Source organism: Coregonus lavaretus, assembly GCF_964263955.1.
Source record: "Coregonus lavaretus genome assembly, chromosome: 24".
NCBI lineage: Eukaryota > Metazoa > Chordata > Actinopteri > Salmoniformes > Salmonidae > Coregonus > Coregonus lavaretus.
Window position 1 is genome coordinate 7,709,384 of NC_140011.1, and position 25,007 is coordinate 7,734,390.

General features: G+C 43.8%; 1 protein-coding gene across 1 annotated transcript in view; it reads right to left on the reverse strand.

Annotated features, from left to right (window-relative positions):
• Nucleotides 1-25,007, reverse strand: part of LOC311099386 (neuropeptide FF receptor 2-like) — a gene marked incomplete at both ends in the record, with an annotated part of 51,758 nt that overhangs the window by 12,010 nt on the left and 14,741 nt on the right. Inside the window, 2 exons of the mRNA XM_084140087.1 lie at nucleotides 21,480-21,600; nucleotides 21,711-21,810. Of these exons, the coding sequence (XP_083996213.1) occupies nucleotides 21,480-21,600; nucleotides 21,711-21,810 (221 nt within the window). The remainder of the gene's footprint in view (nucleotides 1-21,479; nucleotides 21,601-21,710; nucleotides 21,811-25,007) is intronic.

The window sequence follows — 25,007 nt, forward strand, 5'->3', positions numbered from 1 at the left end:
TTCCCGCAGATATCTTTGAATCTTAATTCGGAGCAGATATTTAACAGAGTTTTTATAAAACGTGATCACATAATGCTTTTTAGAGATTTTAATTCTGTTACCAAACTTTGCATCTGCACAGTTCTTCCAGTATATGTGTTTTCGTGAAATGTTTCTTGAAAATTGTTCAAAGTAGTCCTAGAGTTGTATAGTTTGTTAAACTTTGAAATGCATGGTTTTTGTTAGGCATACATTTTGTCTCAGCGTAATTCCGTTACCGTTGAATTGCCCTGTTGTGATCTTATTATGTACTTAATCATAAAAGCCTGATTGAGTCATGTCTTGTTGTTTGATGAATGAAGGACTGTGGTAGGCAAAAATATGTAAACATAGGTATGTTAGTAATGTCAGTGATTGTTGTGCTCACTTTCTTCATGTGTCAACATGTCTGTTCTTAGCTGTACCCCATCCTCCCATCCCTACCATCATGCCTGCTCTACTAGAGAGGCCCCCTTCCCTCACGGTAAGTGGGCAAATGTAGCAAATTTTTTTGTTGTCTGAGTGAGGAAAATGCTGTAAATTAAGGTGACTATGTATTTTGAAAGATGAGACATTGAGGATTATACTAAATACCACTTTGATGTCATACAAGCAAGCCAAACACCCTTGAGTCCAAATGTGCACCCTTGAGTCCAAATGTGCACATGTACAGTGTCAACATTACGATCACTGTGTTTGATGTACAGTTACAAGATGACATGGTGTCATACCCTGGTTTGTTCTGAACAGAATGAGCCTATGTTTGTTCATTGTGAAGAACATTTGCCAGGGCACAAGCACCTGAATGCACTCATCACTCCTTTCTTTCTGCACCAAAATTACGATCTGCTTCTCTGAATTGCCTTGTGGAAGCCTAACACTGTAAGATCTTATTTGATAACTTAGCTAGTCATGTTGGCAATTGAACAAGCATTCAAATCATGCCCACCTGACCCAGATTGCGATTTATAAACAACAACAGTAATTGTGTGATAGCCGGGATGCAGGGTTGTGTTCCAAATGAAGCAACTACAAGTATGCTTGCTCTTGTTCCTCAACGGCACAGCTAGGAGAGCTCAAAAAAGTACCTTATAGTTGAAGACTCTACTTTAAGTCATAAAAGTGCATTGAAATTGCTTAGGAACTGTGCATACTTTGGAAAGATGTGTGGCCACTTGGAAACACCAATTTGGGTAGTGCGCGTGACAATATGTCTAGATTATTGAGTTGCGGCTGTCAGTGAAAAGCATTTAAAATATGTGTGAAGATAATGTGTCTTGAGTATAATTTCAAATGTTGCATCAAGAAGAAGGGGAGGGTGTGTGGCGACGATATGGTGCATCTCCAGAATGCATGCATATGAAGGAAAGTGTCCATTTGGCGTTACAGCCTTATTCTAAAATGGATGAAGTTGTTTTTTTTCCCTCATCAAGCCTCACACAATACCCCATAATGGCAAAGCAAAAACAGGCTATTAGAATTTTTTGCTAATTTATTACAAATAAAAAACGTAAATATCACATTTACATAAGTATTCAGACACTTTACTCAGTACTTTGTTGAAGCACCTTTGGCAGCGATTACTGCATCGAGTCTTCTTGGGTATGACGCTACAAGCTTGGCACACCTGTATTTGGGGAGATTCTCCCACTCTTCTCTGCAGATCCTCTCAAGCTCTGTCAGGTTGGATGGGCAGCGTTGCTGCACAGCTATTTCCAGGTCTCTCCAGAGATCTTCGATCGGGTTCAAGTCCGGGCTCTGGCTGGGCCACTCAAGGACATTCAGAGACTTGTCCCGAAGCCACTCCTGCGTTGTCTTGGCTGTGTGCTTAGGGTCGTTGTCCTGACGAAGGGGAACCTTCGCCCCCAGTCTGAGGTCCTGAGCGCTCTGGAGCAGGTTTTCATCAAGGATCTCTCTGTACTTTGTTCTGTTCGTCTTTGCCTCGATCCTAACTAGTCTCCCAGTACCTGCCACTGAAAAACATCCCCACAGTATCATGCTGGCACCATCATGCTTCACCGTAGGGATGGTGCTAGGTTTCTTCCAGACGTGACGTTTGGCATTCAAGCCAAAGAGTTCAATCTTGGTTTCATTAGACCAGAGAATCTTGTTTATCATGGTCTGAGAGTCTTTAGGTGCCTTTTGGCAAACTCCAAGCAGGCTATTATGTGCCTTTTATTGAGGAGTGGCTTCCATCTGGCCACTCTACCATAAAGGCCTGATTGGTGAAGTGCTGCAGAGATGTTTGTCCTTCTGGAAGGTTCTCCCATCTCCACAGAGCAACTCTAGAGCTCTGTCAGTGTGAGCATCGGTTTCTTGGTCACCTCCCTGACCAAGGCCCTTCTCCCCCGATTGCTCAGTTTGGTCGGGTTGCCAGCTCTAGGAAGAGTCTTGGTGGTTCCAAACTTCTTCCGTTTAAGAATGATGGAAGCCACTGTGTTCTTGGGGACCTTCAATTCTGCAGAAATATTTTGGTACAATTCCTGTCTCGGCGCTCTACGGATAATTTCTTCGACCTCATGGCTTGGTTTTTGCTCTGACATGCACTGTCAACTGTGGGACCCTATATAGACAGGTGTGTGCCTTTCCAAATCATATCCAATCAATTTAATTTACCACAGGTGGACTCCAATCAAGTTGTAGAAACATCGCAAGGATGACCAATGGAAACAGGATGCACATGAGCTCAATTTCGAGTCTCATAGCAAAGGGTCTGAATACTTATGTAAAGAAGGTTTTCTGTTTTTGCTTTTTCATCATGGGGTATTGTATGTAGATTGTTGAGGATTATAATTTTTTTAATCAATTTTAGAATAAGGTTGTAACGTAACAAATGGGAATACTTTCCGAAGGCAAACGAGCTCACTGGCGCAGGAAACTTTGAGGTCCCAGAATAGGCTAGTTGATACAATGTTGCAAGTCCGTTAGCTTCAGTTTTGGGCCGGACCCTGTGATAATTTGATACAATGTTGAACTTCACTAGCAATAGCTCAAATCAAGACAGATATAAAGGGAGGCAGACAGGTGAAGATAGATGAATGTGATTGAAAGAACCAGAATTTTCATCAGGATATTTTCTACTGTTTTTATTTGTCTGCTTTATTTTACTTAGTTGATGATGGAAGTTGTAGGCCTACTGCTGCATTGGCCTATAGGCTATCTCTGAGATCTATGCTCTCATTTCTTTAGCCGCCAATTGATCACAGTGTATCAATGTGTCTATGGCAGAGGCTAGAGCTCTCGCCATAGTTGAATTTTAACTTTTACAATTTTACTTCTGATTTTTATGATTAACCACGTGACAATTATTTTGAGAAACTAAAACGTTATTATTGAAACGAAACTGTTCCACGAAAATGTGCATATATAAACATTCATAACTGGCACACAGATCGGTAGAAATCGTAGAACAAATTGTAAACTTCCCAAAACTTGAAACACATGAGCTGCCTATGGTCTTTACCAGTGGCGACCTGTAATTCAGGGCAGGTGGGGCAGAGCCACAGCTCTTTTGAGCCCCACCTGTTTAGCTAAAAAATATTTATTGATTTTTTGTGCCTGTTTTGCAAGTTATTTTGGCATTAATACGTGTCACATATCATTTTGCAATTAATAAAGTCGCATACAAACATGGTCTCTTTTTTGCTTTCTTGAGTAAGGCAGCTCCAAAATGCAGGTGTTTCAGCCTAGCTCAGTGCTTTCTGTGGTGGTGGGGCAGCCAGTGGAAAATATGGAGTGTAGGGGTTGGTAATGTTCTCTAGTTGCACCCTGATTGGCTCAGTGTTCTGTCACTCATGGGGACACTATGTCACCACAAAATCTACAGGCAGAGCTCGAAACTTCAAGCCCCTTGGGTGCTGCCATATAGTTACATTAGAAGTGCCCATCCAAGAAGTCTCAAGGTCATTGGCCACAGATAAAATGACGTCAAATAATGTAATATAATATGCCATTTCGCAGACGCTTTTATCCAAAGCGACTTACAGTCATGCGTGCATAAATTTTTGTGCATGGGTGGTCCCGGGGATCGAACCCAGTACCTTGGCGTTACAAGCGCCGTGCTCTACCAGCTGAGCTACAGAGGACCACAATATCTACCGTTGCTTTGATTGGACTGATCATGTCAACATCATACTTTCAAACTCTTAGCTAGCAAGCTAGCAGTCATCATCATGACTCAAGTCGACAATCTACTGGCAAATCCTTTTCAATCCTTGTCATATGAAGAGGATTATGAAGAGAAATTATAGTTAAAACGTATCAGTGCTCATCGGCCATTGGACATAAGCATTACACAACAAGTTACAAATTCAACAATGAGTGGTTAGGAAGGAATCAGTGGCTAACTGCAAGCATTGCAAAGTAATCCTAGCCTGCTATTCAGTGGAGTGGATGTTTGGTCCAAGTCTGGGTTTAAGGGTCTCTTTTCCAAGCTTAAAAGGATAAAGATTCAACACCATGGGCCATAAAAGGTTGAACACATTGGCCATGCTGTCAATCCAGCATGACTTCTGCCACGTTCAAAACAACTGGAAACTCGAAATTGGGAAATCTCAGACTTCAGTGAGTTCAAGACAACTGGGAACTCTGAAAAAAACTAACTCAGACTGGGAAAATACGGTCATCCAACTCGGAATTCCAAGTCGGGAACTCGGGCCTCTTTCTAGAGCTCCGACCTGAAGATCACTGATGTCATGATTCAACCTTGTTTTTTTCCGAGTTTGATGACAAAATTTGCCCACGAAGGACCGTCGCGCCACCTTCCTGTTCAAGTGAGCACAGCAAAACAAGGTGAGTCCAAAAATGTATTGTGTGCTGCTGCATAAATGTTGTAATATGCATACTATAGCTAAGAAAGCAATACTAAGTGTATGTAGTGTAATAGCCCATGTGCCTCACCCTAATAATTTGGTCCCTTTCCCCCTCATAATTTAGCCTACTGTTCTGACTTGGTGGTGCACATGTAGCCTATAGCCTGTTTTAGAGAAACGTAATCATTGGATATTGTAAGAGCTTTCATTGTCTGCTTATATGCCCCCTTTATTTATCCCACGGTTCTGACTTGGTCTACAGAGAGAATACTGTAAGAACGGCCCATGTTCTGAATTCTGTTGCTGTACATTTCAAAAGTGCTGAACAAATAGTTGTATTGACTACGTCCTTCCTAGCTCGCTCATTAATGTCTTCATCAAAATTACGGATTGCCTCTTATCCGCTCGTCGTCCCCTTATGCCATAGTTTGTACATCTCAATTGTCAGTAGAAACCACATTTGTTTAAGCAAGTCAGCCATATCAGCTATGTTTTTTTAAAGGCAGTAAATGAGGCTGAATGAACTGTTTCGCTGCCAGACAAGGCTCCGCTCATAGCCAGGTGTAGCAGTGGTAAGGATTCACTACATGGTGCTGAAAAGAAAGCTCTGCAGTTGGGACAGCTTTATGTAGGCCCTAACAGTTTGTGGCCACCGTTTGTCACCATTATAGTACAATTAATGTATTGTTTAGTGGCTTTGCTGGCATGCATAAAACATAATTTTTTTTGCCCCACCAAGATTTACATGCTAAAGTCGCCACTGGGATTTATAATTACAACACATTTTAAAATGCGTGTAAGCGGTTGCACAAATAGGAGCTCTCGTGAAAAAACGGGCCCGCCTATGGAAATCAAATGCCCGTCCAACTGATTTGTTCTGGTGCTGGGTCTGCTTTCAAGACTGCTTATTACAAACTACTACAACCATCAATCAAACGATATCCCTCTCATCATTGTGTTGTGTACATTCCTCTCTCATGCAGTCTGTTTGTAGGCTATCCGTCTGATTCAGAGGGGTTGGGTTAAATGCGGAAGACACATTTTGGTTGAATGCATTCAGTTGTGCAACTGACTAAGTATCCTGCTTTCCTATTTGCCTAATGAAAACTACAACTCCCTTCATCCCAGGGTCCCACATAGTTCTTCACTATATTTCTCTGGTGAATGATTTGATTTCTTTCTAGAGAAACGGCGCGTTCAGCTCACAAAAAAATGTCAGAGGAGGCTTTGAATAGGTCAGTAGCCTACAGAGTAATATGAGAAAAATGCCATTTCTTAATTTATGTAGATTCTAAGTGTTTTGATAACTTTCAAATGTAGTAATCTTTTCTACTATTTCTCTTTTTTTCCCCCTCTGCATTGTCGGGAAGGGCCCATCAGTATTTCACTGAGAGTCTACACCTGGTGTATTTCACCCAATACATATGGGAGTTTATCAAAATTGGATTTGTTTTCGAATTCTATGTGGGTCTTTGTAATCTGAGGGAAATATGTGTCTCTAATATGGTCATACATTTGGCAAGAGGTTAGGAAGTGCAGCTCAGTTTCCACCTCATTTTGTGAGCAGTGTGCACATAGCCTGTCTTCTCTTGAGAGCAAGGTGTGCCTACAGCAGCCTTTTTCAATAGCAATGCTATTCTCACTGAGTCTGTACATAGTTAAAACGTTCCTTAATTTTGGGTCAGTCACAGTGGTCGGGTATTTTACCACTGTGTACTATCTGTTTAGGGCCAAATAGCATTCCAGTTTGCTCTTGTTTTTTGGTAAATTCTTTCCAATGTGTCAATGAATTATCTTTTTGTTTTCTCATGATTTGGTTGGGTCTAATTGTGTTGCTGTTGCTGTGTGCTGTCCTGGAGCTCTGTGGGGTTTGTTTGTGTTTGTGAACAGAGCCCCAGGACTAGCTTGCTTAGTGGACTCTTCTCTGGGTTTATCTCTCTGTAGGTAATGGCTTTGTTATGGAAGGTTTGGGAATCGCTTCCTTTTAGGTGGTTGTAGAATTAACGGCTCTTTTCTGGATTTGGATCATTAGCGGGTATCAGCCTAATTCTACTCTGCATACAGTGGGGGGAAAAAGTATTTAGTCAGCCACCAATTGTGCATGTTCTCCCACTTAAAAAGATGAGAGGCCTGTAATTTTCATCATAGATACACGTCAACTATGACAGACAAAGTGAGATTTTTTTTCCAAAAAATCACATTGTAGGATTTTTTATGAATTTATCCGCAAATTATGGTGGAAAATAAGTATTTGGTCACCTACAAACAAGCAAGATTTCTGGCTCTCACAGACCTGTAACTTCTTCTTTAAGAGGCTCCTCTGTCCTCCACTCGTTACCTGTATTAATGGCACCTGTTTGAACTTGTTATCAGTATAAAAGACACCTGTCCACAACCTCAAACAGTCACACTCCAAACTCCACTATGGCCAAGACCAAAGAGCTGTCAAAGGACACCAGAAACAAAATTGTAGACCTGCACCAGGCTGGGAAGACTGCATCTGCAATAGGTAAGCAGCTTGATTTGAAGAAATCAACTGTGGGAGCAATTATTAGGAAATGGAAGACATACAAGACCACTGATAATCTCCCTCGATCTGGGGCTCCACGCAAGATCTCACCCCGTGGGGTCAAAATGATCACAAGAACGGTGAGCAAAAATCCCAGAACCACACGGGGGGACCTAGTGAATGACCTGCAGAGAGCTGGGACCAAAGTAACAAAGCCTACCATCAGTAACACACTACGCCGCCAGGGACTCAAATTCTGCAGTGCCAGACGTGTCCCCCTGCTTAAGCCAGTACATGTCCAGGCCCGTCTGAAGTTTGCTAGAGTGCATTTGGATGATCCAGAAGAGGATTGGGAGAATGTCATATGGTCAGATGAAACCAAAATAGAACTTTTTGGTAAAAACTAAACTCGTCGTGTTTGGAGGACAAAGAATGCTGAGTTGCATTCAAAGAACACCATACCTACTGTGAAGCATGGGGGTGGAAACATCATGCTTTGGGGCTGTTTTTCTGCAAAGGGACCAGGACGACTGATCCGTGTAAAGGAAAGAATGAATGGGGCCATGTATTGTGAGATTTTGAGTGAAAACCTCCTTCCATCAGCAAGGGCATTGAAGATGAAACGTGGCTGGGTCTTTCAGCATGACAATGATCCCAAACACACCGCCCGGGCAACGAAGGAGTGGCTTCGTAAGAAGCATTTCAAGGTCCTGGAGTGGCCTAGCCAGTCTCCAGATCTCAACCCCATAGAAAATCTTTGGAGGGAGTTGAAAGTCTGTGTTGCCCAGCGACAGCCCCAAAACATCACTGCTCTAGAGGAGATCTGCATGGAGGAATGGGCCAAAATACCAGCAACAGTGTGTGAAAACCTTGTGAAGACTTACAGAAAACGTTTGACCTGTGGCATTGCCAACAAAGGGTATATAACAAAGTATTGAGAAACTTTTGTTATTGACCAAATACATATTTTCCACCATAATTTGCAAATAAATTCATTAAAAATCCTACAATGTGATTTTCTGGATTTTATTTTCTCATTTTGTCTGTCATAGTTGACGTGTACATATGATGAAAATTACAGGCCTCTCTCATCTTTTTAAGTGGGAGAACTTGCACAATTGGTGGCTGACTAAATACTTTTTTTCCCCACTGTATGTTATTTGGTGTTTTACGTTGTACACGGAGGATGTTTTTGCAGAATTCTGCATGCAGAGTCTCAATTTGGTTTTTGTGAATTCTTGGTTGGTGAGCGGACCCCAGAACCATATATAAGTGATTCAAGTATTTTTTGCCAGATCCTAATTGGGATGTCGAATTTTAAGTTCCTTTTCATGGCGTAAAAGGCCCTTCTTGCCTTGTCTCTCAGATTGTTCACAGCTTTGTGGACGTTACCTGTGGTGCTAACGTTTTTTGTGTGCTCTCTCTGTCCGTTCCTCTTACTCAACTCCTCTCGCTCTCGCTTTGTACCCCTCTCTCCTTTAGATCCTGGATTCTTAAACTATGGGTCGGGACCCAAAGTGGGCCTTAGGCATGTTAGAGATGGGTCATGAGTTATGAGAATGCATCTATAATCACACACTATTTCTTCTTAATTTGGGTCTATGGGGGACGCTTTGGGTCACAGGAGGACGGTACATTTCTCATTTGGGACTCAAGCTGAAAACGTGTAAACCCCTCACCCTCAAGCCCCTCAGTCAGTGTATGAAGCATGTGTGGCCTGAATGTAATGTGATAATGATATAATACAGTATATGTAATTTAGCAGACGCCTTTATTCAAAGCGACTTGCAGTGCAGTGAATTTGTCTGAAAACATGTCCTGTATGTCGTTTGACAGGGGGAGTCACTACCAGAGCCAGCCAGGGAAGAGCTCCGGGGGCTCCGAGCTTGGGCGGTATGTAGCCAGCCAGGCAGCCCATGGCACCTACTGCCAGCTCATCCGGGCACAGCATGCCTTTGTCAGCTATGCCAGCAGCTCGCAGTTCAGAGTTAACCGGTATGGTTATATACAGTACCAGTCAAAAGTTTGGACACACCTACTCATTCCAGGGTTTTTCTTTATTTGTACTATTTTCTACTTTGTAGAATGATAGTGAAGACATCAAAACTATGAAATAACACATATGGAATCATGTAGTAACCAAAAACGTGTTAAACAGATCAATAGATTATTCAAATATCCACCCATTGCCTTGATGACAGCTTTGCACACTCTTGGCATTCTCTCAACCAGCTTCACCTGGAATGCTTTTCCAACAGTCTTGAAGGAGTTCCCACATATGCTGAGCATTTGTTGGCTGCTTTTCCTTCACTTTGCCGTCTGACTCATCCCAAACCATCTCAATTGGGTTGAGGTCAGGGGATTGTGGAGGCCAGGTCATCTGATGCAGCACTCCATCACTCTCCTTCTTTGTAGAATAGCCCTTATACAGCCTGGAGGTGTGTTGGGTCATTGTCCTGTTGAAAAACAAATTATAGTCCCACTAAGCCCAAACCAGATGGGATGGCGTATCGCTGCAGAATGCTGTGGTAGCCATGCTGGTTAAGTGTGCCTTGAATTGTAAATAAATCACAGACAGTGTTACCAGCAAACCACCCTCACACCATAATACCTCCTCCTCCATGTTTTACAGTGGAAACTACACATGAAGAGATCATCCGTTCACCCACACCACGTCTCACAAAGACACGGCGGTTGGAACCAAAAATCTCAAATTTGTATTTCAGACCAAAGGACACATTTCCACCGGTCTAATGTCCATTGCTCGTGTTTCTTGGCCCAAGCAGGTCTCTTCTTCTCATTGGTGTCCTTTAGTAGTGGTTTCTTTGCAGCAATTCAACCATGAAGGCCTGATTCACACAGTCCCCTCTGAACAGTTGATATTGAGATGTGTCTGTGACTTGAGCTCTGTGAAGCATTTATTTGGGCTGCAATTTCTGAGACTGGTAACTCTAATGAACTTATCCTCTGCAACAGAGGTAACTCTGGGTCTTCCATTCCTGTGGTGGTCCTCATGAGAGCCAGTTTCATTATAGCGCTTGATGGTTTTTGCGACTGCACTTGAAGAAACTTTCAAAATTCTTGAAATGTTCCGTATTGACTGACCTTCATGTCTTAAAGTAATGATGGACTGTTGTTTTTCTTTGCTTATTTGAGCTGTTCTTGCCATAATATGGACTTGGTCTTTTACCAAATAGGGCATCTTCTGTATACCCCCCCTACCTTGTCACAACACAACTGATTTGCTCAAACGCATTAAGAAGGAAAGATATTCCACAAATTAACTTTTAAGAAGGCACACCTGTTAATTGAAATGCATCCCAGGTGACTACCTCATGAAGCTGGTTGAGAGAATGCCAAGAGTGTGCAAAGCTGTCATCAAGGGTGCAAAGCTGCCATCAAGGCAAAGGGTGGCTATTTGAAGAATCTCAAATATAAAATATATTTTGATGTGTTTAACAGTTATTTGGTTACTACATGATTCCATATGCGTTATTTCATAGTTTTGATGTCTTCACTATTATTCTACAATGTAGAAAATAGTAAAAATAAAGAAAAACCCTTGAATGAGTAGGTGTGTCCAAACTTTTGACTGGAAGTGTATATAACACAATAAAATAACAATAACGAGGCTATATACAGGGTATACCAGTACCAAGTCAATGTGCAGGTTAGTCGAGGTAATTGAGATAATATGTACACTACCGTTCAAAGGTTTGGGGTCACTTAGATCTTTCCTTGTTTTCCATGAAAACATACATGAAATGAGTTTTAATAGGAAATATAGAGAAATGCATAGGAAATGTAGTCATTGACAAGGTTAGAAATAATGATTTTTAATATTAATAATAATTGTGTCCTTCAAACTTTGCTTTCGTCAAAGAATCCTCCATTTGCAGCAATTACAGCCTTGCAGACCTTTTGTATTCTAGTTGTCAATTTGTTGAGGTAATCTGAAGAGATTTCACCCCATGCTTCCTGAAGCACCTCCCACAAGTTGGATTGACTTGATGGGCACTTCTTACGTACCATACAGTCAAGCTGCTCCCACAACAGCTCAATAGGGTTGAGATCCGGTGACTGTGCTGGCCACTCCATTATAGACAGAATACCAGCTGACTGCTTCTTCCCTAAATAGTTATTGCATAGTTTGGAGCTGTGCTTTGTGTCATTGTCCTGTTGTAGGATGACATTGGTTCCAATCAAGCGCCGTCCACAGGGTATGGCATGGCGTTGCAAAATGGAGTGATACCTTCCTTCTTCAAGATCCCTTTTACCTTGTACAAATCTCCCAGTTTACCACCATTAAAGCACCCCCAGACCATCACATTGCCTCCACCATGCTTGACAGATGGCATCAAGCACTCAAATGTTCTTCTTTGTGATACGAACACCTCAAATTTCGATTTGTCTGTCCATAACACATTTTACAATCTTCCTCTGTCCAGTGTCTGTGTTCTTTTGCCCATCTTAATATTTTATTTTTATTGGCTAGTCTGAGATATGGCTTTTTCTTTGCAACTCTGCCTAGAAGGTCAGCATTCCGGAGTCGCCTCTTCACTGTTGACATTGAGACTGGTGTTTTGCGGGTACTATTTAATGAAGCTGCCAGTTGAGGACCTGTGAGGCATCTGTTTCTCAAACTAGTCACTCTTATGTATTTGTCCTGTTGCTCAGTTGTGCACCGGGGCCTCCCACTCCTCTTTCTATTCTGGTTAGAGCCAGTTTGCGCTGTTCTGTGAAGGGAGTAGTACACAGCGTTGTACGAGATCTTCAGTTTCTTGGCAATTTCTCGCATGAAAGCCTTTGTTTCTGGCCATTTTGATTCTGTAATCGAACCCACAATTGCTGATGCTCCAGATACTCAACTAGTCTCAAGAAGGCCAGTTTTATTGCTTCTTTAATCAGCAAAACAGTTTTCAGCGGTGCTAACATAATTACAAAAGGGTTTTCTAATGATCAATTAGCCTTTTAAAACGATAAACTTGGATTAGCAAACACAACGTGCCATTGGAACACAGGACTGATGGTTGCTGATAATGGGCCTCTGTACGCCTATGTAGGTATTCCATTAAAAATCAGCCGTTTCCAGCTACAATAGCCATTTACAATATTAACAATGTCTACACTGTATTTCTGATCAATTTGATGGTATTTTAATGGACAAAAAAAATTGCTTTTCTATTGAAAACAAGGAAATGTGTAAGTGACCCCAAACTTTTGAACGGTACTGTACATGTAGGTAGGGGTAAAGTGACTATGCATAGACAATAAACAGTGAGTAGCAACAGCGTAAGAAAAGGATGGATCAATGCAAATAGTCAGGGTAGCCATTTGATTAACTGTTCAGCAGTCTTATGGCTTGGGGGTAAAAGCTGTAAAGGAGCCTTTTGGACCTAGACTTGGCGCTCCGGTACCGCTTACCACGATGTACTTGGCCGTATGCATTATCCTCTGTAGTGCCTTGCGGTTGGATGCCGAGCAATTGCCATACCAGGCGGTGATGCAACCAGTGATGCAACCAGTCAGGATGCTCTCGATGGTGAAACTGTATAACTTTTTGAGGATCTGAGGACCCATGCCAAATCTTTTCAGTCTCATCAGGGGAAATGGCCGTTGTCATGCCCTCTTCACGACTGTCTTGGTGTGTTTGGACCATGATAGTTTGTTGGTGATGTGGACACCATGGAACTTCAAGCTACACTACAGCCCCGTCGATGTGAATGGGGGTGTGCTTGGCCCTCCTTTTCCTGTAGTCCACGTCAGCGCCTGTGTCTTGATCACGTAGAGGGAGAGGTTGTTTTCCTGATACCACACTGCCAGGTCTATGTTGCCTACCCTTACCACCTGGGGGGCGGCCCGTCAGGAAGTCCAGGATCCAGTTGCAGAGGGAGGTGTTTAGTTCCAGGGTCCATAGCTTAGTGTTGAGCTTTGAGGGCACTATGGTGTTGAACGCTGAGCTTTAGTCAATGAAAAGCATTCTCACGTATGTGTTCCTATTGTCCAGGTGAGAAAGGGCAGTGTGGAGTGCAATAGAGATTGCGTCATCTGTAGATCAGTTGGGGCGATATGCAAATTGGAGTGGGTCTAGGGTTTCTGTGATGATGATGTTGATGTGAGCCATGACCAGCCTTTCAAAGCACTTCATGGCTACAGACGTGAGTGCTACAGGTCAGTAGTCATTTAGGCAGGTTACCTTGGCGTTCTTGGGTACAGGTACTATGGTGGTCTGCTTGAAACACGGTCTGGGACAGGTTGAAAACGTCAGCTCTGAGTACACGTCCTGGTAATCCGTCTGGCCATGCGGCCTTGTGAATATTGACCTGTTTAAAGGTCTTACTCACATCAGCTACGGAGAGCGTGATCACACAGTCGTCCGGAACATCTGGTGCTCTCATGCATGCTTCAGTGTTGCTTGCCTCGAAGCGCTCATAGAAGTAATTTAGCTAATCTGGTAGGCTCGTGTCACTGGGCAGCTCCCGGCTGCGCTTCCCTTTGTAGTCCATAATGTAGTAGGATTCAATCTTAGTCCTGTATTGACGCTTTGCCTGTTTGATGGTTCGTCAGATGGCATAGCTTGATTTCTTATAAGCGTCCGGGTTAGTGTCCCACTACTTGAAAGTGACAACTCTACCCTTTAACTCAGTGCGGATGTTGCTTGTAATCCATGGCTTCTGGTTGGGGTATGTACGGTCACTGTGGGGACGACATCCTCGATGCATTTATTGATGAAGCTGGTGACTGATGTGGTATACTCCTCAATGCCATTGGATGAACCCCGGAACATATTGCAGTCTGCTCTAGCAAAACAGTTCTGTAGCTTAGCATCTGTGTCATCTGACCACTTCTGTATCGAGTGAGTCACTAGTACTTCCTGCTATAGGTTTTGCTTGTAAGCAGGAATCAGGAGGATATAATTATGGTCAGATTTTCCAAATGGAGGACGAGGGAGAGCTTAGTACACGTCTCTGTGTGTGAAGTAAAGGTGGTCTAGAGTTTTTTTTCCTCTGGTGTTACGTGGCATGCTGGTAGAAATTACTTTTCCTGCATTAAAGTCCCCGGCCACTAGGAACGCTGCCTCTGGATGAGCATTTTCCTGTTTGCTTATGGCCTTATACAGCTCGTTGAATGCGGTCTTAGTGCCAGCATTGGTTTGTGGTGGTAAATAGATAGCTACGAAAAATATAGATGAAAACACTCTTGGTAAATAGTGTGGTCTACAGCTTAACATGAGTGTTGTCCTTATCCTCAGTAAAAATAAAGTTTTATATATAAATAAAGAGTTTTTGTAGAATTAAGATAGACTTTATTACACAAGCAATAGAGCCGAGCTGGTCTGCAGAGCAACTAACTCTCCAACCCTCAGCTCTCAGTTTATATACAGTTTCATTCTTGCTCATAGTACACACCTTTTTAGCTTAATCCCTCCTTGTTGAGTTCCTCCACCATTGTTTCCAATCTTAACATCTTGACTGCCCTGCCCATCATGTTTATTCTTTAATAGTGGCGCAATCTGGCTTCTCCTCCTTCTATTCATTCCATTTTTGGAAAAAATAGTGGTGCAACCAAACCTTATTATGTAAAAGGCTTCTTCCTTAGAGTAATTTCCTGTCTCTGTTTTAAGGCCTCTTCCTTTTGCACCATACTTAGCTTGTTATGTTTTCTATCCTTATGTGAGATAGAGTGGTTAACTGTGATTAACTATGATTAACTGAGAAATCTCCAATATGAGGTACTTTACCTCAGGCAAGCAAAACCTTGAGACTTCTTTAATATTAGATTTAGCGCACCAGCTGTTATTGACAAATAGACACAGACTACTACCCCTCGTCTTACCGGAAGTAGCTGTTCTATATTGCAGATGCACGGAAAACCCAGCCAACTGTATATTATCCATGTCGTCGTTCAGCCACGACTCGGTGAAACATAAGATATGACCGTTTTTAATGTCCCGTTGGTAGGATAGTCTCGAATGGAGCTCATCCAGTTTATTCTCCAATGATTGCATGTTGGCCAATAGGACGGATGGTAGAGGCGCGTTACCCACTCGCAGACGAATTCTCACAAGGCACCTGGACCTGCGTCCCTTGTATCGACGTCTTCTCTTCATGCGAATGACGGGGATTTGGACCTGGTCCGAGGAGCAGTAGTAAATCCTTTGCGTCCAACTCATTAAAGAAAAGTTGTTCGTCCAGTTCGAGGTGAGTAATCGCTGTTCTGATATCCAAAAGCTATTTTCGGTCATAAGAGACGGTGGCAGAAACATTATCTACAAAATAATCGAAAAACAGACAAAATAGCACAATTGGTTAGGAGCCCGTAATACGGCAGCCATCCCCTCCAGCTCCATTCTCCGCTATGTGAGATTTAAAGCATATAATGTGTGTCTGGTAGCCTGGTCCCAGATCTGTTGTCTTGCCAACTCCTATGGTCATTGTTATGCCGAACATGTTTTACAATGATCAAAGGAGTTGGCAAGACAACACTAACAGATCTGGGAATAGGCTATGTATCTATTGGTATTATGTTTCTCAAGGTGACTGTGTTGAGGTCATTATGAGAATGAGAAGCCTAGTGTGTATGCTGTCTGGGTGCGTGCTTCATTCACAAATGCCTCGTTATGTCCCCTCCTCTGTCTCCAGGTGCCTCAGTGTTCCAGGCCATGCAGTACCTGCCTCACCAGCAGCAGAGCTACACTGTACATGGCCACTTTACCTCTCAGCCAGGTGCCTTACACCTGTGTGTCTGTGTCTACTAATGTCTATATGTTGTTGAAGGCCTTACAGTTGTGATTGTGACATATTATGTATAATAAGGTTTATGCGTAATGGTGCTGGGATGACTTGGTGTACTGACTGTACTACTCACTTACTATTCTCTTGAGCCTTTGACTCTTACTTGTCATCTCTTCAGGACTCGGGGTTCCCTCCAGTGGGAGATTTGTGGAACCCTCAACCTCGTAAGGATCTGATCCATACACACAGAGATGGCCCTGCCAGTGCCCAAGTTCAAGGTTAGAACCCTAACCATAACCAAATGGTGGAACAAGGTTCCCCCTAACGTCAGGACAGCTGAGTCCCTGTCCATCTTCCAAAAACATCTGAAAACCTACCTCTACACAAACTATCTTTGTATCCAAGCATTAATCCCCCCCCTCATCTTTCTAGCACTAACTCTCACACTTGTCTTTTGTTACTAGCACTGACTTTGCTGATAGCTACTTTATTGTAGCAATATGTACTTACTATGACTGTGATTTGTGGTTGTCTCAACTAGCTACCTTATGATGAATGCAGTAACTGTAAGTCGCTTTGGATAAGAGCGTTTGCTAAATGTAAAATGTCTAACTCCCTATATTGGCTGACCCTCATCAACTGCCTCACTTTTCGAGAGCCACTCTGAAGCATGCCATCTCTCATGTCCAACTCTTTTCCCCCAATGCTACGAGGGGCTCATTCCCCTCAAGGAGGTGACCTTCGCCCGCCTCAATGACAACATCAAGGAGCCCTTCTTGGCCGAGATGAGTGCCAAATTTGGAGGAGATCTTCACCAGCACAGGGCTAAGTATACGGTCAAACACCTTTTTCATGGGCAACATCATTCATGCTCAGCTGGATATCAAAGGTAGGACATGGCTTCATGTCTGTATAGTTAGACTTTCTGTGAGCATTTGATTTTGTGAGTGTAGGGACAAAAACATGTAATTAAAACTGAATCTTAGAGCTGTTTTATTGTACTCAATATCCCTACATCAGAGGTGGGTAGTAACGAGTTACATTTACTCCGTTACATTTACTTGAGTAAGTTTTTGAAAAAATTATACTTCTAGGAGTAGTTTTAAATCACTATACTTTTTACTTTTACTTGAGTAGATTTGTGAAGAAGAAACTGTACTCTTACTCCGCTACATTAGGCTACAATGAGGTCGTTACTTTTCTTTTTACCTCTTTGGTATTCTACGCGTCATTGTCTTTATCCCCCCGCATATGCCTTATTTTAATGTTTTATTTTGACAGAGAGAGAGAGACTTCCGCTAAGGCTCTACCACGTGACTGTGTTTCACCAATCAAACGTAGTTGTGCAGTCTCGTTACTTTACCATACTCAATCTCAGTGGCGGGACGGGTTGGCTTTACAGTCATAGCAACACAAAAATGTCAGAATTAGCCGTCGGCAATGCAGACACAGACGAGGAGGAACACCCGCACCCCTGGCCTCATATTGAAAGCATGTTTACCTTAGTAAAAGTGCGAAAGAACAGCTACATTATGCGGTGTCTTCTGTGTCTACCAAAACAAACGGACATTTCAGCATTCAAGAACTCAACATCTAACTTGAGGAAACATGTAGCGGTAAGTTTCCTAAATGCGTTTTTTTTTGCTGTGGATAGGCGAATGTTTGTCTTTTAGGTTACATATGTTTTAAACATTTTCTATATATATATATCCACATTTGATGTGATAATAGTCACTTTAACTCTTGAAGGACTACCCCGCTCTGGATAAGAGCGTCTGCTAAATGACGTAAATGTGCCCTTGAGCAAGGCACTTAACCCTAATTGCTCCTGTAAGTCGCTCTGGATAAGAGCGTCTGCTAAATGACTAAAATGTAAAAATAAATAATAAGTCTCTTTTAATGTCTTGATCTCCCTGTAGCCTCACAGATTTTTTTTTTGTCCACAGAGGATTCACCCCAACAAACTGGCAAAGTACACAGACTTACTAGAGAACCATAGAAAGCGTAAGTCCTCCTCTTCCAGTGATACTCTTGTGAAAAATGCAAAAATCACAGCCTTTGCTGCCCCAGGGCGGGTAACACAAGCAACGCTTGACAAGCTGATGCTAAATTTTGTATGTGAGGCCAACCAACCATTTTCTGTGGTTGAGACGCCATCCTTCAATACTTTGATAGAAACCTTGCAACCTCATACAGTAATGACAAGGAAAACGTTATGCACAAGAATACAAGAAGCTGCAAAACACAAGAAGAGCATAATCATCAAAAAGCTGAGTGCTGTGAACTATGTTGCTAACGTAGCTACTTAGGTGTCACCTGTCACTGGATAGACAACACCTCACTGGAGAGGCACTCCACATTGGCTTGTAGACCTGTCAAAGGCTCGCACACGTTTGATGTCCTTGCTGCTGCATTAGAGGAAATACATTCTGAGTACCACATCAGGGAAAAAGTGACCAGGACGACAACAGACAGTGGCTCAAACTTCCTTTCGATTATATGGTGAGGAGAAAGAGGAGGAAGCCATCAATGTACAAGAGGAGAGTGACTCCACCCTTGATGATGCAACAGAAGATCAGAGTGAGTCAGAGGTGGAGAGTCAAGATGTCTGCAATTCTGGATGACAACACAGGCCTTGAGTACCAACTTCCAAGGCACCAAAAGTGTGCATGCCATCTCCTCAATCTTATATCCACAGTTGATGCCACTGCTGCAGGAGGAGCTGCAAACGAAACCTACAAGAGGCTGTCTCGGTCTGCTTTTGCAAAATGTCATGCTCTTTGGAATAAAACCAGCAGGTCAACCATGGCTCATGAAACAGTGGAACGTGAATGCAAGCTGCAGTTTCTCCGACCCAATCAGACACGCTGGAGCTCCCTGTTCCTCGCTGTAGAAAGGATTGTGCGCATTCACCGAGAGCAAGGAGAACAAGCAATTCGCAATGTCTGCACAGCATTAAAGATAAAGATGTAAGTTGACAAAATGTATATTTTGTTTTTAAAGAATAATAAAAGTAAATAAGCCTTGCTGATTAATGGGTGAATCCACTTGTCTCAAGTAACTAAGTTTTCTTTGCATGGTGGTGTGACAATTGTGGATGACTTGAATGAAATATATATATATATATATTTTTTGTATTTAACATGTACAATGCATAATAAAGACATTGTACCAGAAATAGCTATAAGTAATTGTTTTATCGTTACATCTTTTATAGGTTCAATCCAGCTGAAAATGGGTTTTTGGTCGAGTATGCTGCTGTGATGAAGCCTGTTGCCATGGCCCTTAATATCCTCCAAGGGGAATCATCTGTGCATATGGGCCTCCTGCTGCCAACACTTTACCAGTTGCGGGACAAGCTGAAGAAGTTGGAGTCAACTTGCAAAATGTGTACACCTCTTGTTCACGCCCTGCAGCAAGGGATCCAGAAACGTTTTGGAGACGTCATGAAAGAGCTTTTCAACCCAGAAACATGTCTTTTCATGCAGTGATATCAGATTGATACTGTCACGCCCTGGCTCTGGGGACTCTGAAATGTTGAGCCAGGGTGTGGATTTTCTATGTTTAGTTTCACGGGGTAGCTTCTATGTTGTGTTTTCTATGTTTTGGGTTTTGTTCTAGATCATATAGATCTATGTTGGTCAGGGTGGTTCCCAATCAGAGGCAGCTGTTGCTCGTTGTCTCTGATTGGGAGCCATACTTAGGTAGGCTGTTTTCAGCTATTCTTTGTGGGATCTTGTTCTGATTTGGTTTGTGTTATACTGTAGACGTCACGTTATCGTTGTTGTTTTGATCGTGTGATCATTCTAAATAAATAATATGTTCACCTTCAACGCTGCGCCTTGGTCCGCTTCATCATGTGTCAACGATCGTGACAGAAGATCCCACCTTGACTGGATCAAGCAGCGTGACGAGGAGAGAGGATGGACGTGGGAGGGGATGAGTGCGAGTCTGGCAAGAGGGATGGAGGCCTTGGCCACGGGTAGGAGTGAAGCCCATAAATTTTTTAGGGGGGGGCTAACACCGTGGACGACGGGGCAGCAGGAGGACGCCAGGTTACGGGAGTCACTGGTCACCAGGGGGAAGGAGGTTGTAGAGGCAGGGCGAGAGGTACTGGCGTGTGTTGCCAGTCCGGTCCGGCCTGTTCCTGATCCCCACGTAGGGCCAGTGGTGTGTGGTCCCAGTACGGTCCGGCCTGTTCCTGCCACCCGCACCAAGTCAGTGGTGCGTTTCGTCAGCCCGGCTCGGCCCGTTCCTGCTCCCCGCAACAAGTCAGTGGTGCGCTTCGTCAGCCCGGCTCGGCCCGTTCCTGCTCCCCGCACCAAGTCAGGGGTGCGCTTCGACAGCCCGGCTCGGCCCGCTCCTGCTCCCCACACCAAGCCAGTGGTGTGCGTCGTCAGTCCGGCTCGGCCCGTTCCTGCTCCCCGCACCAAGTCAGGGGTGTGCTTCGACAGCCCGGCTCGGCCCGCTCCTGCTCCCCACACCAAGCCAGTGGTGTGCGTCGTCAGTCCGGCACGGCCCGTGCCTGTTCCCCGCACCAAGTCAGGGGTGCGCTTCGACAGCCCGGCTCAGCCCGCTCCTGCTCCCCACACCAAGCCAGTGGTGTGCGTCGTCAGTCCAGCACGGCCCGTGCCTGTTCCACCGGTGGCTGGTCCGGCACCGGTCAGATGCTTCACGTCGGAGCTAGAGCAATCCGCTCCACCAGTATTCAGTCCAGCTCCGGCCAGCAGGGCCAGACCGGACCAGGGGTACTGTGGGGGGTTAGAGAGGGAGTGGGGATCATGCCCAGAGCCGGATCCGCCACCAAGGCGGAGTGCCCACCCGGTCCCTCCCCTGTGGTGTTCTGTTGGCGCGGTCGGAGTCCGCGCCTTTGGGGGGGGGTACTGTCACGCCCTGGCTCTGGGGACTCTGAAATGTTGAGCCAGGGTGTGGATTTTCTATGTTTAGTTTCACGGGGTAGCTTCTATGTTGTGTTTTCTATGTTTGGGTTTTGTTCTAGATCATATAGATCTATGTTGGTCCGGGTGGTTCCCAATCAGAGGCAGCTGTTGCTCGTTGTCTCTGATTGGGAGCCATACTTAGGTAGGCTGTTTTCAGCTATTCTTTGTGGGATCTTGTTCTGATTTGGTTTATGTTATACTGTAGACGTCACGTTATCGTTGTTGTTTTGATCGTGTGATCATTCTAAATAAATAATATGTTCACCTTCAACGCTGCGCCTTGGTCCGCTTCATCATGTGTCAACGATCGTGACAGATACATATATGCACTACTCATAATTGTTTTGCTTTTGTAAAAGTGAAACATGGCCTTTAACATTGATGTTGAACCTGACATTTTGATTAATGTATTCCTCTCAAATCCATTGAATAATAAAACCTGACATGTACCAGCATTAGACAGTACCTGGAGCATGACCCCTGAGGGACACATGATGGAGATAGCCAGGACCCAGATGATGACAATGATCAGCGTGGAGGTGAAAATGGTCAGCTTCTGCTTGAAGGGGTATACGATGCAGCGGAACCTGTCATAAGGAGAGGTGAGAGGGATGGTGTAAGAGTGGATTGTTCCTTAGTGATAGGAAAATTGTCAGCACACACACACACACTTTTCATCAGTTGAAAGAAACCTCACCTGTCCACAGCTATTGCCACGAGAGTAAAGACTGAAGCTGACACTGATATGCCTTGAACCATCCCACTCAGCTTACACACTAAACTTCCAAAAGGCCAGCCTGTCAAATGAGACAAAGACGTGATATGTAGAATATACAAGGAAAGAACATATCTGGGACAAATAATGAGTCGGAAGTGGATCATGAGCTTCAATTTCTTTTTCTTAAGAAAAATTTACACTCTTTGAAAAAAAGGTGCTATCTAGAACCTTAAAGGGTTTTCCGTTAAAGGGTTCTTCGCCTGTCACCATCGGAGAACCCTTTGAATAACCCTTTTTGGTTTCAGTAGAACCCCTTTTGTTCCAGGTAGAACCATTTTGGGTTCAATGTAGAACCCTTTCTACAGAGGGTTCTACATGGAACCCGAAACGGTTCTACCTGGAACCAAAAAGGGTTCTACCTGGAACCAAAAAGGGTTCCCCTATGGGGACAGCCGAAGAACCCTTTTGGAACCCTTTTTTCTAAAAGTGTTGATAACATGCAATTTCATAAGCATGAACAAAATTTAATAGGGACTGAGTGAGGGAATACATGGAAAGAGAAGTAGAGTAATTGGAAACCGTGTAATAGACATTGGGTCAATGTAGATGGCACTAATCACTCTATACTCATGACTGTGCCACTTACAGTAAGTGCTGTATAGAAGCAGCAACCGTTAACAGTCTAGGACTGATTTTGTCCATTAGATCTATCAGCTGTCAGAACATGATCATTACAGTAAACACAAACATTCAAGGAAACAACCCCAGTACCACCAACAACATGTCAGCGGTAGCCAGGATAAGGTGCTAACCAGGGGTTGGAACCAGTTCAGAGAGCAGAACTGAAAACTGGAAAATAAAAAACATTTGAGGAACAGAAACAGAACCGGGAAAAAAAGTGATCTATACTGTTCCTGAATCGTCATTTTAAAAGCATGGGAACCGATTCATAACATTATTTTATGTTCCACAAAAAAACAATAAAGTGCCTATGCAAAGCCCTCACTGTCACTCAGAAAAAATCTGTCTGCCAGTGTGTGTGCATGTGTAGCCACCCATCCCCACTCCGAAGCATACAGTGGCTTGCGAAAGTATTCACCTCCCTTGGCATTTTTCCTATTTTGAAAATTGATTTTGGGGTGGTCTGTATCATTTCATTTACACAACATGCCTACCACTTTGAAGATGCCTACCACAGAAAACCTGCACGTGCATAACTATTCAGACTATTTTAGTCTCATCTGACCAGAGTACCTTCTTCCATTTGTCTCCCACATGCCTTTTGGCGAACACCAAATGTGTTTGCTTATTTTTTTCTGCAAGCAATGTTTTTTCTCTTCCGTTAAGCCCAGCTCTGTGGAGTGTACAGCTTAAAGTGGTCCTATGGACAGATACTACAATCTCCGCTGTGGAGCTTTGCAGCTCCTTCAGGGTTATCTTTGGTCTCTTTGTTGCCTTTCTGATTAATGCCCTCCTTGTGTGGTCCGTGAGTTTTGGTGTGCGGCCCTCTCTTGGCAGGTTTGTTGTGGTGCCATATTCTTTCAATTTTTTAATAATGGATTTAATGGTGCTCTGTGGGATGTTCAAAGTTTCATATATTTTTTTATAACCCAACCCTGATCTGTACTTCTCCACAACTTTGTCCCTGACCTGTTTGGAGAGCTCCTTGGTCTTCATGGTGCCGCTTGCTTGGTGGTGCCCCTTGCTTAGTGGTGTTGCAGACTCTGGGGCCTTTCAGAACAGGTGTACAGTGAGGGAAAAAAGTATTTGATCCCCTGCTGATTTTGTACGTTTGCCCACTGACAAAGAAATGATCAGTCTATAATATTAATGGAAGGTTTATTTGAACAGTGAGAGAAAGATTAACAACAACAAAATCCAGATAAATACATGTCAAAAATGTTATAAATTGATTTGGATTTTAATGAGGGAAATAAGTATTTGACCCCCTCTCAATCAGAAAGATTTCTGGCTCCCAGGTGTCTTTTATACAGGTAACGAGCTGAGATTAGGAGCACACTCTTAAAGGGAGTGCTCCTAATCTCATCTTGTTACCTGTATAAAAGACACCTGTCCACAGAAGCAAACAATCAATCAGATTCCAAACTCTCCACCATGGCCAAGACCAAAGAGCTCTCCAAGGATGATACACAACTAATCTTCTCCTTTCCCCCTTCTGATAACCAGGTGGCGAATCGCATCTCTGCATGTCTGGCAGACATATCAGTATGGATGACGGATCACCACCTCAAGCTGAACCCTGGCAAGACGGAGCTGCTCTTCCTCCCGGGGAAGGACTGCCCGTTCCATGATCTCGCCATCACGGTTGACAACTCCGCTGTGTCCTCCTCCCAGAGTGCGAAGAGCCTAGGCGTGACCCTGGACAACACCCTGTCGTTCTCCGCCAACATCAAGGCGGTGACCCGCTCCTGCAGGTTCATGCTCTACAACATTCGGAGAGTACGACCCTGCCTTACACAGGAAGCGGCACAGGTCCTAATCCAGGCACTTGTCATCTCCCGTCTGGACTACTGCAACTCGCTGTTGGCTGGCCTCCCTGCCTGTGCCATTAAACCCCTACAACTCATCCAGAATGCCGCAGCCCGTCTGGTGTTCAACCTTCCCAAGTTCTCTCACGTCACCCCCCTCCTCCGCACACTCCACTGGCTTCCAGTTGAAGCTTGCATCCGCTACAAGACCATGGTGCTTGCCTATGGAGCAGTGAGGGGAACGGCACCTCTGTACCTTCGGGCTCTGATCAGTCCCTACACCCAAACGAGGGCATTGCGTTCATCCACCTCTGGCCTGCTGGCTCCCCTTCCTCTGCGGAAGCATAGTTCCCGCTCAGCCCAGTCAAAACTGTTCGCTGCTCTGGCACCCCAATGGTGGAACAAGCTCCCTCACGACGCCAGGACAGCGGAGTCACTCACCACCTTCCGGAGGCATTTGAAACCCCACCTCTTTAAGGAATACCTGGGATAGGATAAAGTAATCCTTCAATTGAACATAGCTGAATAAAATAGAATAAATAGAAAGGATATTTTCTCCAAACCATTTGAGGGAGTGCGCACATGTGGCTATTCTGTGTTGTGCGGTTAACAGTGAAATAGGTACTCCTACAGTGAGGGAAAAAAGTATTTTATCCTCTGCTGATTTTGTACGTTTGCCCACTGACAAAGAAATGATCAGTCTATAATTTTAATGGTAGGTTTATTTGAACAGTGAGAGACAGAATAACAACAACAAAAACAGAAAAACTCATGTAAAAAATGTTAT